The sequence below is a fragment of the Lethenteron reissneri genome, chromosome 41, assembly GCF_015708825.2.
Source record: "Lethenteron reissneri isolate LAM-NWPU_2019-01 chromosome 41, ASM1570882v1, whole genome shotgun sequence".
NCBI lineage: Eukaryota > Metazoa > Chordata > Hyperoartia > Petromyzontiformes > Petromyzontidae > Lethenteron > Lethenteron reissneri.
In genome coordinates, this window is record NC_083819.1 from 5,560,170 (window position 1) to 5,577,925 (window position 17,756).

The 17,756-nt window shown below is 43.8% G+C and overlaps 1 protein-coding gene across 1 annotated transcript; it reads left to right on the top strand.

Moving 5' to 3' along the window:
- The first annotated feature begins 75 nt into the window (after window positions 1-75).
- On the top strand, window positions 76-15,597 carry LOC133352812 (ribosomal protein S6 kinase-like 1). Its single transcript, XM_061568730.1, is given in 11 exon segments — window positions 76-989; window positions 2,696-2,808; window positions 2,916-3,008; window positions 4,152-4,199; window positions 5,377-5,509; window positions 5,828-7,297; window positions 7,299-7,637; window positions 9,271-9,360; window positions 9,950-10,032; window positions 11,267-11,362; window positions 12,957-15,597. Coding segments are annotated over 11 exon segments (2,847 nt in total). The 5' UTR covers window positions 76-718; the 3' UTR covers window positions 13,068-15,597.
- The last annotated feature ends 2,159 nt before the right edge of the window (window positions 15,598-17,756 follow it).

Below are 17,756 nucleotides of genomic sequence, written 5' to 3' on the forward strand. Positions count from 1 at the left end.
GAGTGGTGAGGGAGGGACAGTGGTGAGGGAGGGAGAGTGGTGAGGGAGGGAGAGTGGTGAGGGAGGGACTCAGCCGCAAAACGAGTAGCTGGTGTGGCGTATTAACATCGCCACTGGGGAGACAAAGGCGGCCGGCCGTGGTGGATACAAGTCCCGGGCGAAGCCGGGTAGTACAGCTAGTTGTATTTTGAAGGCAAGAGCTTGCTTCAGGTAATTGCGTTTTATCTCAAATGTGATTGCACTCACGAGAAAACAAGATACTCGATTTCTGCCTCCATTCAGCTAGAAATGATGTCCAATGTTAACTGGTACGTGAACACAGATTAATTGAAACGTGAGTTTTCCTTGGAATTTGGCAGAATGCTTTTCCTGAGAGTTCATTCTGTATTCCATCTACCATTATATCTCTTGCAAATAAAATTATTACTGCAATAAACAAACTGCTTGGCACTGCTTCAATGCCTGTGGAGCAATATATATGTATAAAATACAATTTATTTTGTTTGATGAAAACAAGTAATTTATGCCATCCTACATGGAAACAATAAAACGCACCATTTAATTTTGATTTCAGGCATCAAAAAATCGGTCGTTTTAGCGATGCGCAATTTTCATGGTAAATTACAACCAATTGTCTGAAATTGTGTTGTCAGAATTGAGCAAGCCGGGAGCTCCTGCGTGCCTCGACCGTGGGTCACGCAGCCCTCCTACAGGCGCCATGGCCTTCCCAGAAAGCTCACCCCCTGGCGGTGGTAGTGGCGTCAGCAGCGGTACGGGGCCACTGTCCAAGGCGGCGTCATACCTGGACCGCGTGCGCGGCTCACCGTCGCGCAGAGCCGGCTTCGACACCGCCAGCGGAAAGGGCGCCTACCTGCTGCAGGCGGCCGCACAGATCCGGCTGGCGCTGGAGGCGGAGGCAGCTGAGCGCTACGAGGGGGCCTTCAACCACTACCAGAGCAGCGTGGGACTGCTGCTGCGCGGCGTGCAAGGTATGGGCTGGCGACAATCGCCGCTTGCCGTACACACCGATGCATGTGCCCTTTGTTTTGTACCATCCAGGCAGCTGCCATCTGGAAGCTTGGAAAAGGGAAAACGATATACAATTAAGATTAAAATAGCCAAGCGGCCAGATGACTCAATTCTGAGGGCAGCTGGCACCGCTGAGACCTGGGTGTCAATCCAGGCAGCTGCCTTTAATTACCAATGGCTGCTCAAAATATCTGTCACATTTATTTGGCTAATTGCAGCTCTTGAAATACTCTCTTGTTACCATCTTGTTAGGGGCGCCATGGTGGTGAGGAAGTATAAAGTAGGTATTGGGTTCATTCCCGACCCTGTCGCCTTCATATTTGATTTTGCATGTTCTCCCTGTGATTGCGTGGATTTTTATTCGGATCCTCCGGTTTTTCACTGCTATAAATTTCCACATTAGCAACTTCGGTGAGCTATCATTTTTGGCCCGGTCACTTCTGCAAAAGAGCTATGTAGCTATGTGGGCCTTACCTGATACATAACTTGTTTTTATTTTTAATAGTTTATATCAAACAAACTGGCTTAATGAAAATCAAATTGCAGTTCAGATACATAGATGGGGCATAACAAAATGTACATCAGCATACAAGCTCCCTTAATGGCAAGAAGTAAACATTTATTTATAATTGATATGACCGTTTTGTGGCAAATATTCAATGAGTTAAATTCGCAGTGTATGGGAATTAAGAGCAGCACAGGGTCACAGTAACCCTCATATCTCTTAAGTTATTTAGAAATTTGTCAAAGCATTATGCACATATTTACATATGTAGATATTGTACTCACTGCAGAGACCTCTCGCGCAACGACTGCACACCATGATAGCTGGCGCCAATCTATGCCACGTGCCCTTCCGCATGGCCTTGTGGGAGCTTTGGTACTGATAAAGTTTTTTTTATTTTAGTTTTTCTTCCGGTTCCGTGCACGTACGTCATTGGAACTGAATCGAAAGACAAACTGAAGATGTATACATACGTCATCGGAATAGGTTAAATCCAATGTAAGTTTAAAACTATGCATTCAACTATTTTATTCTTTCATTTTCTAAGTTTGCGGGAACAAAACCTCCTCAATCAGGGCAGGACTTCAAATGACCCAAATTATATAATACAGTGCAGTTTGGATTTATATAGAGTATATGGTGTACAGGAATAGTGTGCATATTTATATTGTAAATAAAGACAGTAGTGGAGAAGAGGAAAGGTCTGAACCTGGAGTTGAATGTTGAAAGAAAGATCTCCCCCTATCTCTACCCCCTCTCTCTCCCCCGTTGTCTTCTCCTACATTAACATTAGCCTGCTCCGCCCATGCTGCTGACACACTTGAACTACGCCCATCTCTAAACCTCTAATAAACAGTTTGCCTTTGGAGCTAACCCCCCCCCCCCCTTTTTCCTGATGACAACCGCTTGTGTTGCAATCAAAACGTCGTAGGTTTTTTGTTTTCTATTTATCATTTTTATTTTCTATCTACGTGACTTCACCGAAAGAACCAAGGAACACACAAAAGTAGTTAAAGAGCACCTCCGAGATGACTAGATCAGCATACATACATAGAATACATGTACGTAGCTGCGTAACTTTCAATGCAGTAGCAGCTCTAAGTGGGGATGCTCAACGGGCTGATAACGTCTGGGAATGTCTCTTCCATCAACTACTTGCAGCGGACCCGGATCCGGTGAGACGCGAGGCTGTGAGGAGGAAGACGCAGCAATACCTGATGCGAGCGGAGCGTATCTTCACGCAGCACCTGGGGAACGGGCCATCACACTCCGCAGTATGAGCCGCAAATATACAGATCTGTCTGCCTTTGTCTCGGTGGCAACTTTGTACGTTCTGTAACCCACGTGTGTGTGTGTGTGTGGCGTGTGCGTCTTCACGCAGGGATTCAGCAGCCTCGGGCTCAGGCACATGCGGAGTTTGAGTGGCCCACCCGAGGAACTCAAGTACTACAAAGTTCTCAGCATTTTTGACAAGGTGGGGGTGGACTCTTTAACTTTTATTGATTGGTGTAATTTATAGTAATCAAATGCGTAAGGTTTATTGTAACTCAAGAATGAAGAGCGTTATGAGGATGAGTAATGCACAAGAAATAGGCAGAATACATTCCCTTTTCCAAATTGCAATAATATGTTTTGAGAAGACATGACTTGACCTGAAGAGCTGGAAAAAATCATTAAGTGGAGTAATTATATTTTGTTATATTTGCCAGAGACCTATCGATGGGATGTCTGAATTAGAGTTTTTCAAACATCCATCTTACATACTATTGATATATGAAAAGATGTCCATCTTGAGATGTTGAAATAGCTGTTGTCATTCCACTTTTAAATCAAGAACCAAAAGTTGTTGCAAGCGTGAGTGAGTCCGTGTCTACACAGCAGCCCCGCTGATTATGTGGCTGTGACAGATGGTCCTTGGTACCGATTAGCAAGGTTGGCTGTGTACGGTGTGAAAGAAGTTCAACATACAGCGACACCTTGACTTTCATCCACTTGATTTTCGTCACTTCGCTCTTTCGGCCGTTTTCAATTATAACCACATTTCAAATTTCATCCACGTGCCTTTCATCTTTCGTCCAATTTCATCCCAAAACCTTCCATGACGTTCGTGCCATGCGCCATCTTTTTCGTTCAGTCTTTGAATAGAAGTCGTTCAGTGAGCATCTCTTATATTTGTGTTTATTCATATATTATTAATACTGTACTTATTTCTGTGATTATACTGTAAACAATTCATAGTTATTTTGTGATAACAGTATAATACTACAGTGTTTACTTACACAAGAATGCAACTATTTCAAGGTATCATTTTGTTTATTTAGTTTTGTTTATTTATTCTTACGTTTATTTTTATTTTATTTCTGTTTATTTAGGTTTCACACGCGTGTGTTATGTAGTTACTATAGTTATTTGCACGTACGTTTTTATATTTACTGCAGTTATTTGCATGTACGTTTTTCGCCGGCCAAAATAAATTCGCAAGCTAAATAAAGGCCCTGCTTTGACATTCGTCCATTTTTGACATTCGTTCATGCTCTGGTCCCTAACAAGACGAAAGTGGAAGGTATTCCTGTGCATATGTTTATTGTTTTGAAAATGTGTGTTGTGTTCTGTTTAGGTTTTACTTGTTAAAGACCAAAATACCGGAGAGAAATACATCCTAAAGGTGAGTTATCCTACCTTGGCAGATCTTTTTTAATTCAGAACCAAATAAAAAAAATATATATATATATAATCCATTCATAATTGAGGCTGTGGAAACATGCAATCCAAAATGAAAACTTGCAGTTGGGCATCTGTAAAATAAAACAATAACCACACTCCCTCTTCTCGATTTCCGATATAATTTTCTAAAATGTCAACGTGTGCGGATGACCTAGGTGCGGGCGTCTATTTGAAAATGTGTTTGCGCTGTTGATATGGTCGACTGTGTTTTGACTCAAATCAAAATTTGCATTCTGTAATAAGCGCCGCGCAATACATCTTAACACGTCTTATAAGCAAACCTCTTCACATTTCAGAAAAGAAAAATGTTAACATAAATGTCATTTATTTTCTTTCTATTTCCCGTGGTGCGAGGGCTTGCTGTGACCCACTTGTGTGGTATGATCGTTGTTTTTACATGTTTTCTTTTTTCCATTTGGACATTTATATTCAATCTTTGCTCATAATTGCCATATCACAGAAATAAAGCATTTCCATTTGGGTCTCTAGCAGAAATAAATACATCTTCAGGGTGTTCTCTGGAAGATTATATCACAAAACTACTTTTGACAACCTTCGAGTTACCTCTTACCGAGAGTATATTTGGATATTCTGCACTTGATAACTTGCCCTGCTAGAGAGACAGTTGACTTAAGTAAAAACTACGTATGTGCTTGTTTTTGTGTGTGTGCAGTCATTCGTGAATGGGTTGAGTCCATATATTCACTATTTTAGAGAACCCAGTTTAATCGTGCACGGCTGAAACCCAGGTTCATACTAGGGTTCTAAGCTGAGCCACCTCAAGATACTGTATATAATTTTTTTTAAGATTGTCTTTTTTCCTCATTGTATACGGATTTTGCTTTTGGTTGCACATCACAAGACAAAGAATCCATTCTGAAGTCTCGCAGAGAAGTGTGGATATCGAAGAACTACTACCGAGCTCACCTTCAAAATCCCTTTAACCCACGCAGTAGCGGGCAGCATTTTCCCACTAGCCCTGCCACAAAAGAGTAAATTGCAGCCAAACCGGTATTTAAAATGCTCATAGCAGAACCAAATTGAATATGATGGTTTTCGTTGTGCAAATGTGGTTCTTAACATCTTACGATAATCAACCGGCCGTGCTCTCTGTGCAGAGCGTGCGCAAGACGAGCGGCGACTCGCCTGGTCGGCGGACGGTGCTGCCACAGGGCGTCCCCTTCATGGTGCCACTGCTTCGCTACTACATCACCGACGACTCCATATTCTTGCTGCTGCAGCACGTACAAGGCACGCAACGACGATCCAGAGCTGGGGGGCGACAAAAAACATCGAAATCCGGTCGCTTTTGGACACTTGTATCGTATTGTATCGCTCATGGCTGCTCTCATGGTTAGCGTTCAAAGGGTATGATGATGTGAGCCCAAGTGAAATTGATTGCCAGTTATTGTTTTCATGCAGAAGTTACTTAAGAATTTACAGATTCATTCAAATTTATATTTGCGTAGTTTTTAATATCTTAATATTACAAACATTGACAGGTAGACATCATTATCCATCTCGCGTTAATGTCTCTCTTTATTTCACACCCTTTTCTCATTCTCACAGGCGGGCGCCTGTGGTCGCATGTCAAGAAGCAGTTCTCTTCTGAAGTGCCCTTTGAGGGGTTCGTGGGGCAGCGTCCACTCACCTGTAGGGTAACTTGCGGCATGAGGGGCAGCGTGACGAGCCCCAACCTCAAACAGTACGCCGGCACAACACCCGGGCATTTGAGCAAGTCGACAGGCGTCGCTGACCCTTGCGATAGCGACGATAATGATGACAAAGGCGAAGGTGTTGGCTGCGACCTGACACGTCGTAGGGGGTACACACACCCGGATGCGCCTCAGGCGTGTCTCCCCGACGCTGGCGGGGAGGCACGCCCAGACGTTCCGTCCGCTGGCACGCCGGATTCTCAAGGAAGCGGGCATGTGTGTGGCCTGCTGAGCCACAGCGTAAAGGAATGCCTCTCACACAATAGCATTGCGGCAGGGGACGCCTGCTTAAGTGGCCAAGAAGGGATGACTGATCGATTCCCGCCGTGCCAGGCGCCCATTGGCGGAACCAACGCGTTCAGCGTCACACGCGCCCCCAATGACCGCATACCTACCTCCGACGGCGCAACTGTGCCGCTGCCGACGCCCGCCGCGTGCGGTGCCAGGGCTGCGTCGGACTGCAGCGACTCGCCGTGCCGATCGGCCTCCAGGTCGCCGAGCAAAGCGACGGGTCGTCGCTGCACGCCGGGGCCCAGAGCGTGCAGCCGACTCACTCGTGAAGATTGCGCCGAGAAGCAGAACGGTGCGAGGAGTCCTGTTCGAGCGGCGGACTTGAAGCTGAAGCTGAAGCCCAGCCCGGTGAGGGACCGGTGTGACCACGTGCCTTACACCATCACCGTCAACCCCTTCGAGGTGATTGGCAGACAGGAGTTTGCCGACGATGCCCACTGTAATTCCACAGGCAATTTCAGTGGCTTTGCTTGCAATTACGATCGCGACGGGTCTTACCTGGCCTTAACTCAAAAAGACAGTTCTGAATTGCGGGATGCCTTTGCCAGTTATTCGAGTGCCCTATCCAATGATTTGCCTTTCATTGCTGCTGAAAAGAAGGAGCACCTCTGTAATGGGGTGGCGTTTGAAAGCGATGACTCAAACAGGGCTGGTGAAAGCAGCCACTCTCTGGCAGACCCATTATCAAGCGCACCTGGCTTGGTCAATATCCCCCTAGAGGTGGTCGATATCCTTGCCGTGGACCGGCTGGGACTAGATGAAGCTGGCGATGAGAAATGCGGCTGCAATATAATTGGGGACGTACACAGTGTTGAACTGAACCCAGAGTCCGTACAGTTGTCCTTCGGGGCGACGTACCACATACCAAATGGAAACGGAAAGCACTTTTGCGCATCCTCGCAGGATTCCTCGAGCGATGCTTTTGAACAAATTGCAATTTCGGCCGGAAACGAACACTTGCACCTCGTGACCGACAGTCGAACCGACCCCGGAGCTTCCCGCGATTCCACAGAAAATGGATTTGACGAAAGGGATTGGAAATGAACGGTCGCAGGATGAGCCAGGACTCGAACCCGAGGCTGCCAAACTCTCCTATCGACGGCGGGAGAAGAGTTCCACCGCCAGCGACACACCTGACGCCGGTGGGGGCAGCAGCATCGGAGGCGGCCTCCATCGCCGCGATCGCCTCTTTGTGGCGGCGGCGGCTCCCCCGTCTAGCCGGGGGGGCTGCCCAGTGCGCCAGCCACTGGCCGTGCCCGAGCAGCCGGTGAGGGTGTGGGCGGCACAGCTGGTGCAGGCGCTCGACGGGCTTCACAAGCAGGGCCTGGTGTGCGGAGACCTCAACCCTCGCAACATTCTGCTTGAATCAACAGGTGTGGGCCTACCCGATATTTTTGTTGTATTTTATTTTTGGTATCCCCGCGGGACAGCCCATTGCGCTAGCAAAGCTGATCTTAAGGGTGGGAGGACCCTGGGAGAATTAGGGGTAAAGGACAACCACAATAGAACATGGCAACGATTAAAAAAGCAGCTTTATAACAACAAAACATTACACAAACGATAAGAGACGTGTAAACACATTTCCAACGCTACCTACTAGCATTGTTAATTTAGTATTATTAGCCCAGATATTACATCCTGCGACTAACCACCACTTTGGCCGATTAATGAATCCATTTGCGTGGACAACACTTTACGGATGACAATGACGGGAGGGAAGGCAATCGTCAGATAAACAAATTGATTATAGGTTTACAACCTTTACCGACCCACACTCACCCGCGTGGTGATGCATGTTTGACGAGGCCCCATGACCGACTATGCATAGCAATGCATTCGGGACAGACTCGCTAACATCTGTCCGCCCTAACCATTGTTGCTACTGGGCCAGTTTAAATTAGAAAATATTCTCCAACTCTGTCTTCATGTATTTGTTTGTAGACCCTGTTTTAAAGCAGGTACACTTCAAACACAGCCATCATTCTGAAGTTACTGCTGTCTTCTGTTCTTCTAAACCACTTTTCTATACCATGTTTTCAGCTCTGAAGCTGAAGATCATTTATTGGACCTTAATAATGGGCCCTTAATGCCATCTTAAACAGAAAAAAAAGAAAATGTACTTTTCTATAATCATAAAAATATAAGAAGTAGGTTGTTATTGTACTTCCAGAAATATAACCTCTCTTAGTGAGTTGAAAGTAATTTTCAGGAGGATCCTGTATTGCGATGTTTTCGCAAATACATTTTGAAGGTCTGCACTGTTGGGTTCAAGAAACCACGTGCAGTCTCGTCGTATTGGTAAATGTATGTGTGAATCTCGCAATATTGTTTGATTTCTTACATTTTTGTTATGTATATTCTTGCTGGCCAAGATTAATATATTTCTGACCACAGGCATGGGTACTTTATCAGTAAAGTGATATAGTAATTATGTTTATTTTTCCCCTGGATTTATAAACTGCTGGATGAATGCCTCCCCGTACCATTGCCATCATTTTATAGTCGTCGCGATGATATAAGGTCATTTAGCTCCGACACGGATGCTGATTTCATCACCTTAGCCGACCTCTCCCCCTCAAGCCCACTCTTCTAACATGCATACGTTCTCTCATCTGTGTGTTCCTCATTCTATCAGTATCATTCCAATCATGCATCTAATTCCAAGTAAGCGTTCATGTGTTATTGTAGACAGATACACATTTTAATTTACACTTGCTGCTTTAAACATTAATGTACAAAAATTACACGTGGTTTAAGAGACGCTATTAAACAAAATTGCAAGATTAATGATGTAATTATGGAGGCGCGTTTGATTTATGGATTCACTTAATACTTGTTGATGCCTTTATCTTTCCACTTCATGATTGTACATGAATTATGGTTAAAGTGATGCTCTTAAAGTTTGTTTGACCATCATGGTGTGTTTTTTGTTACTTTTAACCCTGCCTTTTCTGTTTTCGTTTTGTCCTTTTACTTTATCACTATGCCGTGTGACTACGACTCAAGGCCACATCCGAGTGACGTACTTCAGCCAGTGGAGCGAGGTGGAGAAGGCATTCTCCCAGACAGCCGTGCAGGACATGTACTGTGCACCAGGTAAACTAAACTTACTAAAATTAAACTAAACTATTTTTTTATTTTATCATGTAAGGCCAACTGAGCGAAATACCTTTTTTTCAGAAGCGACCTGGCCACAAATGATAGCTCATTGAAATGACTTATCACGTGGAAATTTTAAGCAGCCAAATACTCTTAAATGCACGTTTCTAAACGTGGAGAGAAAAACCGGATGACCCGGAGAAAATCCACACGACCACGGGGAGAGAGACATGCAAACTCCAAATATACTCGTGTCAGAGTTGGGATCGAACCCATGATGTATACCAGGCGAGGTAGTTAACATCTCGGCACCGTGGTGCCCCAACTTGACCTCGCTTCTCCCCATCTTGCATCACTTCTTTTGGTCACAATTGAGTATTCCCGTGCCACACTCCGCTTGCACACATATGCACTTTTGTCTGTTTTCTATGGGATGAAATTGCGTCAGTGCGTGTGTGTCCTTAGATGGCTTCAGATGACCACATTATGAAAAACAACGCCATTAAAGTAAATTGCAGCTTCTATACTCACGCCAAGCTGACTTAACACAAGTGTTTTTTTCCTCCCCCCCCCCCCCCCCATTCAGAAATCGTTGCTGCATACCAGGAAACAAAGGTCTCTGATTGGTGGAGCTTTGGTGTTCTTCTCTATGAACTCCTGACTGGAGAGGTAAAGTGGCAACAATTTGCCCACACAGCTTTGCCAGAATACACTCCTCTGTGTGTGTGTGTGGTTTTGCGTTCTTGTCGACTAAGGCGCATGCCGGATTCCTCATTTAATCATCCACACTTGTACGTTGGTTTGAGAGTAAAAAGACAACGGCCTCATTCATCTTATCCCTCTTAGATTTGTAGTGTTTTTTGCAGGACAGTTTTGGAAATGGGATGCAGCTGAAACCATGGGGAAGTACCGGGCGAGTAAGGATTTATCCCCCCCCCCCCCCCGGTGATTCGATGAATTGCAATTTGTTTTCCAATGTATCACTAACTTGCAAAGAAGACAATTAATAAGTGAGCTCTGGTAAAGTAAAGACAACCAATTGATGGTCCCGGCTTGTGAAGCACATTTTCAGCTTTTACATAAAGTCAGTTGTTGATTATCCAGTGATATGGTTGGGGGGGAGAATTGGTGGTCTGGATAAAACAAAAACATGGATAATTCCAAGCTTCTTCTTGGTTCTTTCGGTAAAGTCACGTAGAAGGGAAATAATAAAATAATAAAAAATAAAACATAATAAAATAATTCTCACGACATTTCGGCCACAACGCAAGCAGCCTTCCTCAGGTGAAGACCAGGTCTGTCGGGGAGACGCTGTCTGCAGTCACGAAAGCTTTAAATCGAAAAAATTCCAAGCTTATTTAAAATAGAATATAGAATGTATTGCTTAGCTATGGTGATAACTCAGCCCATCAATGCCTCTGGGGTCGAGAAAATAAGTACCACTTGGGGAAGTCAACAGTGGTTGTCCTGTGGATAGCAACGTGTAATTTCTGCCACTGGCTCAGTGATTCAAACAGGAGATGAGTACCGCCACCCTCCTTGCTCATCAGAGCAGGGAAACGCTTTGACTTTCACCGTGGAGGTACAGACTTATAGAATGTGTCGTCTGCTTGCATTGCTCCTTACTCAGTTTACATTCCGACGTGAGTGCGGTCTCCTGGGCAATGAGTCGCTGACTCTTAACCAGCAAGAAACACTTCATTCGAGAACCGGTGCTTGTGATGATTATTTTATTTCCAACATGGTTCTTGTTTTCACAACCCGGATAATCCGCCCGCAGATAATCCAGAATTACATGTCGACTCAAACAAATGCCGCATATGAGGAGGTCTCTTGCTTTCCAAAAGGGAATTCATTGGAGTGGCTTTGGATAATAACAAGTGTTTTGTCTTCTGTTCTGCAGGCCCTATGTCACTGCCATCCAACTGGCATCACTGCCCACACCAAGCTAAGCCTGCCCACTCACTTGTCCGATGAGGCACAGTCTCTTCTCCGGCAGGTAAATGATTGCGTCAGCTGGCCTCGCTGTGCACAATTGTGCACAGCAAGGCCAGCTTTTCATGTCGTCGTGATAAAAATATAATAATGACATTTATTTATCCAAAAAAGTCAACAGACTCTCTTTCAGCATGTTCCTGCATTGAACAATTGCATCTAAATAAGTATTTTTTTTGTGGTTGAAAATCAATGTGCCCGGAGTAAGATGTGTGCCGCTTATCAGGGGATAACGCTGAAGATTCCCAAATGAATAATTTGCTGTCCTGTCGCCTGACCACCTACGAGCCCTTGCCTCCAAACTGCTTAATTGCTCTCATTAGGCCAGCTGGTTGTTTAACCATTGCCACAGCTGGCATTTTTCCACCTGCCCTACTAGGTTCTATTCCAATAACAGCCATCCTGGTCTGCTGGTTGTATTTTTTTTCAATCTTAATTTTGGAGCTTTCGTGACTGCAGGAATTATTCTTAGGTTCTTTCGGTTAAGTCACGACTGACTCTCTGTGTTGCATTACATTACATTTCGATATTTTGCTAGATTATCTAATTTTAGCGTGTCTTTCTCCTGATTTTCAAGCTTGCGTGCCGTGCCGCGTCGTCATCTTACTTGCAGCAGCATCACGTTGCCGTCCACTCATTGATATGCAATTTTTTTCTCTGCCCCCTCCCTCTCTCCGCCCCCGCGTCTATATTTAAGGCACCATCACAGAAACGACCTCTCTCTTTGTGCTGATATGTGTCCTCTCTCTGTGTGTCCTTGTGATGTTTGTCTGCTTGTATGTCTGTCTATAGTTTTCTAGTTAGTTTTTTGTTGCTATTTCTTTTATGCCTGATGATGATTGCTTGTGTTGCAATCGAAACGTCGTAATATGCTATTATTTAATTTAGTATTTTATCTTTAGACGTGACTTAACAGAAAGAACCAAAGAATGTATTTTTTTTGTTCAACGTTGAGGCCAACATGGTCCACACCAAAGATGTGTGATGCTGACAACAATGTAGATCACCCTGCAATGTCCTGAAACCGCCACCACCACCGCTGACCACGGTCTTGGGCTGTGGTCATCTTTGTAAAAGAGCTGTTTAGCTTAATGGGCCTTACCTGCTTAAACTCCGGTTTTCACACAAACTCCGGTCATCTTCGTAGCGACTTTTGACTCCCCATCGAACAAAGACGGTCACTGCATCGCGCGCCTTTGGATGCGCTTCTGCAGGCATCTGGAACGCTCTTCCTTCCGATATTAGGAAGCCACTGGAGTTATGCACTTTTGAATCTAAATTTCAAACTAATTTCTTTAGAACTGATTTTTGTGTTAGTTTGTTGTCCTTCCCAGTCCACTCCGATTGGCACGCTTGGATACGTACGGTGCGAAAGAAGTTCAACATACAACATAATGCAACGTAAAGTCTTGAGTTTGAGATGATGCGACCATGAGAATCCGTCGTTAAACTGGCACCAGAGTTCTGCGGTCACGCACCGAAGTCAAGCAAGCCTGACCCACCTCCTGCAGAGTCTGGAACAAGAACATATGAATGAATGTTCTGGCTGGGTTATTTATATTTTAGATAACTTTGTTTATTCTTTTGTATTTTTGCAGCTGCTGCAGTTCAGCCCCGCTGAGCGACTGGGTGCGGGACCCAGCGGAGCCGACGAAATCCGATTGCACCACTTTTTCGCCTCCATCGACTGGGATCAACTGCACGGATGACATCGGCGCGGACAAGGGAAATCTGCCGATGTTACAACCACATGGGATTTTATTCGGTTTATAAGAACCGTGAAATTACGTGTCAACATGAACACGAGAACAAAATCTACTTATGCGGCAATAATTTAGTTTACGTTCCAAAATAAGAAATGTTAATTTTCAGGGTTTTTTTTTTTACCCCCACACCCAAGTGTTGGGAAGAGGCATCTTGACCGAGTGGACCCTAATTATGAACCAGGGAAGCACCATTTTGCATCATAATTGTATAAAGAGCTTGATCATTTTATAATTTACAAGTTTGAAAATATTTTTATAAGTATTTTACATCAGGGTATTACCATTTACCTTCGATGCAATTAAAAATATGAAGTTTAGTATGCATTTTGCCATGTTAGTATAATTTCAAGTGCATTTTTATAACCGATGCAAGCCAAATGAATTTGTTTTCTATATTATTTTAGCATTTATACAATCTCTACATAATTGCACGTTTCGGATTGCAATTATGATTAAAATGCCTATCTTTAAAGCCTTTGAGCAAACGTAGATAAATGAAACGAATACAACCACAGTGTAAATCCTGCCTCAACAAGAAGAACAACGCCTTTGCTCCAAGTGCTTCTAAGAGAGGTCAAATAATTGTGTTGACAGTGTAGAGTGGTGTCTGTATTACATAGCCTGCTTGCCGCTTTTCGCTCGGAAAAAGTTGAACTGCAAAGAGACCTTTGATGTATAGCGGCGAGTGTGATTCACAGTCGGAGGCTGACAAATGGATGGTGGGGGATTAATCACTCAGCTGCTTGGGCATGTGCCGGAAGCAACGCCACTTTTAAAGTGAAACGAATGACGTTTATTCACATTGTTGCTTCGTATCAACCGGTACAAAGTACTGAACAACATCACCTTCTCTCTGTAATTGACACAATTATGTACGGGCCAAATGTGTTGTGCATATCATTTTTGGAAAGTCCTGAAATTGATTCTTCCAGAACATATTTTAAACCTCGTGTAGTTGCACACCAACACCATTGCCCGCCTTTTACCATTCGGATGGAAATATTGTTTTTCAAGCTGCTCGGTCATGATTTATCAACTTGCTCTGATCGCTCGCATTACTACCACGTGGAGGTGCCATGGTTTTTTTTTATCATTCAAAGCCACATGTTGCTTTTTTAGAACACTATATGCAAAGGTGGCTTGGCACTTTGTCACTGCAAATTTACCCCCCCCCCCCCCTTTCCCCCATCTGTTGCTCAGACCCCTTAACTCGCTGGCTAGATTGCAATATGCACAAATGTTCGCGTTATTTTGACACTTGACATTCGTGAAGTTTTATTTTGTATCTAGTTGCTGCCAATTCTGATGCGTACATTTATATTGAATGTATTTACCAATAATCACACGCATCTAACATTTAATTGACAAATGTCTTAACATATCGGTTATGGATGATAATCATTGCCATGTGTTTAGGGAAATGCAGGAGTAGTAGTATTAGCCAGGTTCAATGAAGAAAGTTATTTTCATTACAGTATTTTTTGTTGTTCACTACCTTGAAGAAGGCTCATAAGTGCTATAGTCTGCAGAAGCATTGCGCTACGGTCATGTTACTTGTGCTTATGAGTTTAGGCATAACACCAAAATTACTGTGTAAGACATTTATTTTATTTGTAATATTTATCCGTGCATTATTCACCCCTGTGGAGTCCCAAAGCATTGTCAAGTTTTTCAGACGAAGTTTGTTGTGTTTGCGAGCACACACGGGTGACAGTAACGATTTAACTTCGTAGAGGAGTTGAACCAATGGATCTACCCAGCTGGGCTTGGTGAAGGCTGTGTTTGCATCTGTGATGTATTTAGCATTGTGCTAAGAGTCACTGCCCTTGAACAGACGCTATTCATGGCATCGTTTTCTTTACTTTAACTCGGCTGTATTCTTTACCATGAGGCTCATTCTTCCTCGAATGAATCAGATCTCCAAAAAGCAGCATAATTTCCTGATACAAATCAGAAATCGTTGAGCAAAATAAGCAGTCAATATACAGATATATTGTTAAATGGAAACACGTTTCACGTCTTTTTCAAATTAGATATGTAAACAAATCCAAAACTAAATTGGGATCCCATCCAAATATGTACGCATGTGAATGAAATTCACTTTATGATGAAAACAATCCTGTGTTCCTGCATAAATAAAAATGTAAATACTAAATGTATGGTGGGCATGCCTGCCAAACTTTGCCCAGAGGGTGATGTTGAAAACTGAGACCAACACCACCGCCTTACCTGAGTGGTCTGATCATTTCAAGCTGGCTTCCCGTGCCGTGATAACACCTGTGGAGTCATTTTTCATTTTTATCTTTTGAAATCAGTGTTAAAATCGCGCGCCTTTTTTCTCTGCACTAGGATTTCTTGCCAGGGATTTTTAGCATTCTATGCATCAATAACGTAAGTGTACGCTGAAGCGCCGTGCCTCCTTGTAATGTACGTATCGACGGTGTGATCAATTGTTAATAAAATAATAACTCATGCTATTTTTTAAAATAAGTTTTTCTGACTGGAGGGAGAGGGACGGACGCACGGATGACCATTTCCAAAGAACATGCGGGTTGATGTATTACAAAAATAAAATCTTCGTCAAGGTTATTGCTAGTATCTGCGGCGCGTTCCCAAAGTGGCACACACTTTCAAGAATTGTAGTCTCCTTGACAAAAGTGCCCTTAAGAAAGTACTCCAATACGCACATGACAGGAATATGTAGTATATCCTTCCAAATTGATGTCACACCATTCGCGACTACAGGGTGTTTCAAAAAGATGGACCCAATTTCAAAGCAGTGTATTTCACGATTGCAGCATGTTACAATTACACAAAGTTACAAACAGTTTAATGAGTTATCCAGTTTTACTAACCATTTTATAAATGCTCTTATGTGCCCTACACCTGATGTACGGACAACATCGAGACGATTGTTGAATTCGTCCCAAACACCTTTCTTCACACATTTTACTCTGAGGTTCGTGGTCGCCCTGTGCTCTTCCCCTTCCATAAACAGTCTGTTTCCTCAAATTGTCGGTACCAACGAAGAATGCTCTGACATTGGCGGATCAATGTCAAAACGCCGTTTAAACGCACGCTGCACCGCAATTACGGATTCAGTCCTGCTGAACTGCAGCTTGCGAATGACTGAGGCTCGGGGCTGATTATGCGCTGGGAGAGAAATTCTAGCGGTAATTATTTGAAACTCTATGCCCCGCCCTTTCAAGTGGTAAGAGTTTCATTCATGGGCGGTTCGTGGTTGCAGAGATATAGCGATTTCAAATCGGGTCCATCTTTTTGAAACATCCTGTATATCGGAATGATTAAAAGAGAATACGTTTTGGGAAGACGTATGATCCCTAACGATTCCATGAATTTATCACTTCGGGGTAGCGATTCCATTTAAGAATCAATAATGTTTGTCTCGTTTTAACCGTCTCTTTCGCACATCTATTGTTTGTACCACCCTACACGTACCAGCATTGTATTTGCTTATAATTTATCATGAGCGAAATAATCGATTTTAGAATTGTCGAAGTGACTCAAAGATCAAGAGCGCTGAGTTTGCACCACTGAGAGCCTCAAGTTTAAATCACAGGCAGTAGTCGCCTGCATACGTGTGTGTATGTTGAACTTCTTTCGCACCATATGTAGTCAACCGCGCTAATCGAAGGTGATTTAACACTTGGTTCTCAAATGTAGCGAGCTTATGGAATACAGGGGGAAGGGGAAGATTTAAAAATGTAAAGATAAAATAACACTGAAAGTACTCTGCTTTTTTAGGTAAAGTCACGTAGGTAAAAAAAATGAAATAAATTAAATCACGACGTTTCGGGTGCAACACAAGCGTCCTTCAGGTGGGGACAACTTAGCGAAAGCACACCGCTTAAGTGTCGACACTTAAAAAAATTTACCTACTTGACTTTACCGAAAAAACCAAAGAGTATGAATCCTTGCAGTCACGAAAACTTCAAATCTAGAATTAACACTGAAAGTACGTATCTACTTATCTTGGTGCCGTATTAAGACAAACATTCATTCGCAGACTGTGGTCTTTATGAGGTGGTAGCCCACGTCTGTGTTAATACGGTCACATCGTTTACATTCGTGAGTGGGTGAAAGAGTGGGTACTCTGAATCCGGATACCCAGGTTCGATTTCTGAGTGATATTTGAACCAGTCCTGGGCTCCCTCTTCACCAATTTGAACTTGACCAGCGTGGGGAAGTATGGTCAAACAACCCCTACGACATGCACGGCGTATGGAGGCCAACACACAGCAGTGGATTCGCATGGATATGTCCGTGACTAAATTTCGCGTCTGATAATACGTCGACCAAAGGAGATGGAGCGATGAAATCAGCTCGAGTGCAAATTCTAGGTGGATCATTATTAAATCGAAGTTATCGAGAGAAATGGTGGGAGGGGTGGGGGGGGGTCTTTGGGGAGAACTTCATCCAGCAGTGGATTGGTCTTGTCTGATGATGAATGTCGCGTCTTGAGCACGACGCAATTCCGAGGGGAGGCTTTAGTGACACGTGATGCTTGAGACAGCGCTCTGCTATACATATGCATGTCGTGGTGGTGGGTGGGGGGGTGTCCACAGACTGCTTGCGTGCGGAGAGAGTTTCATCTCTCGATCGCGTGGAGTC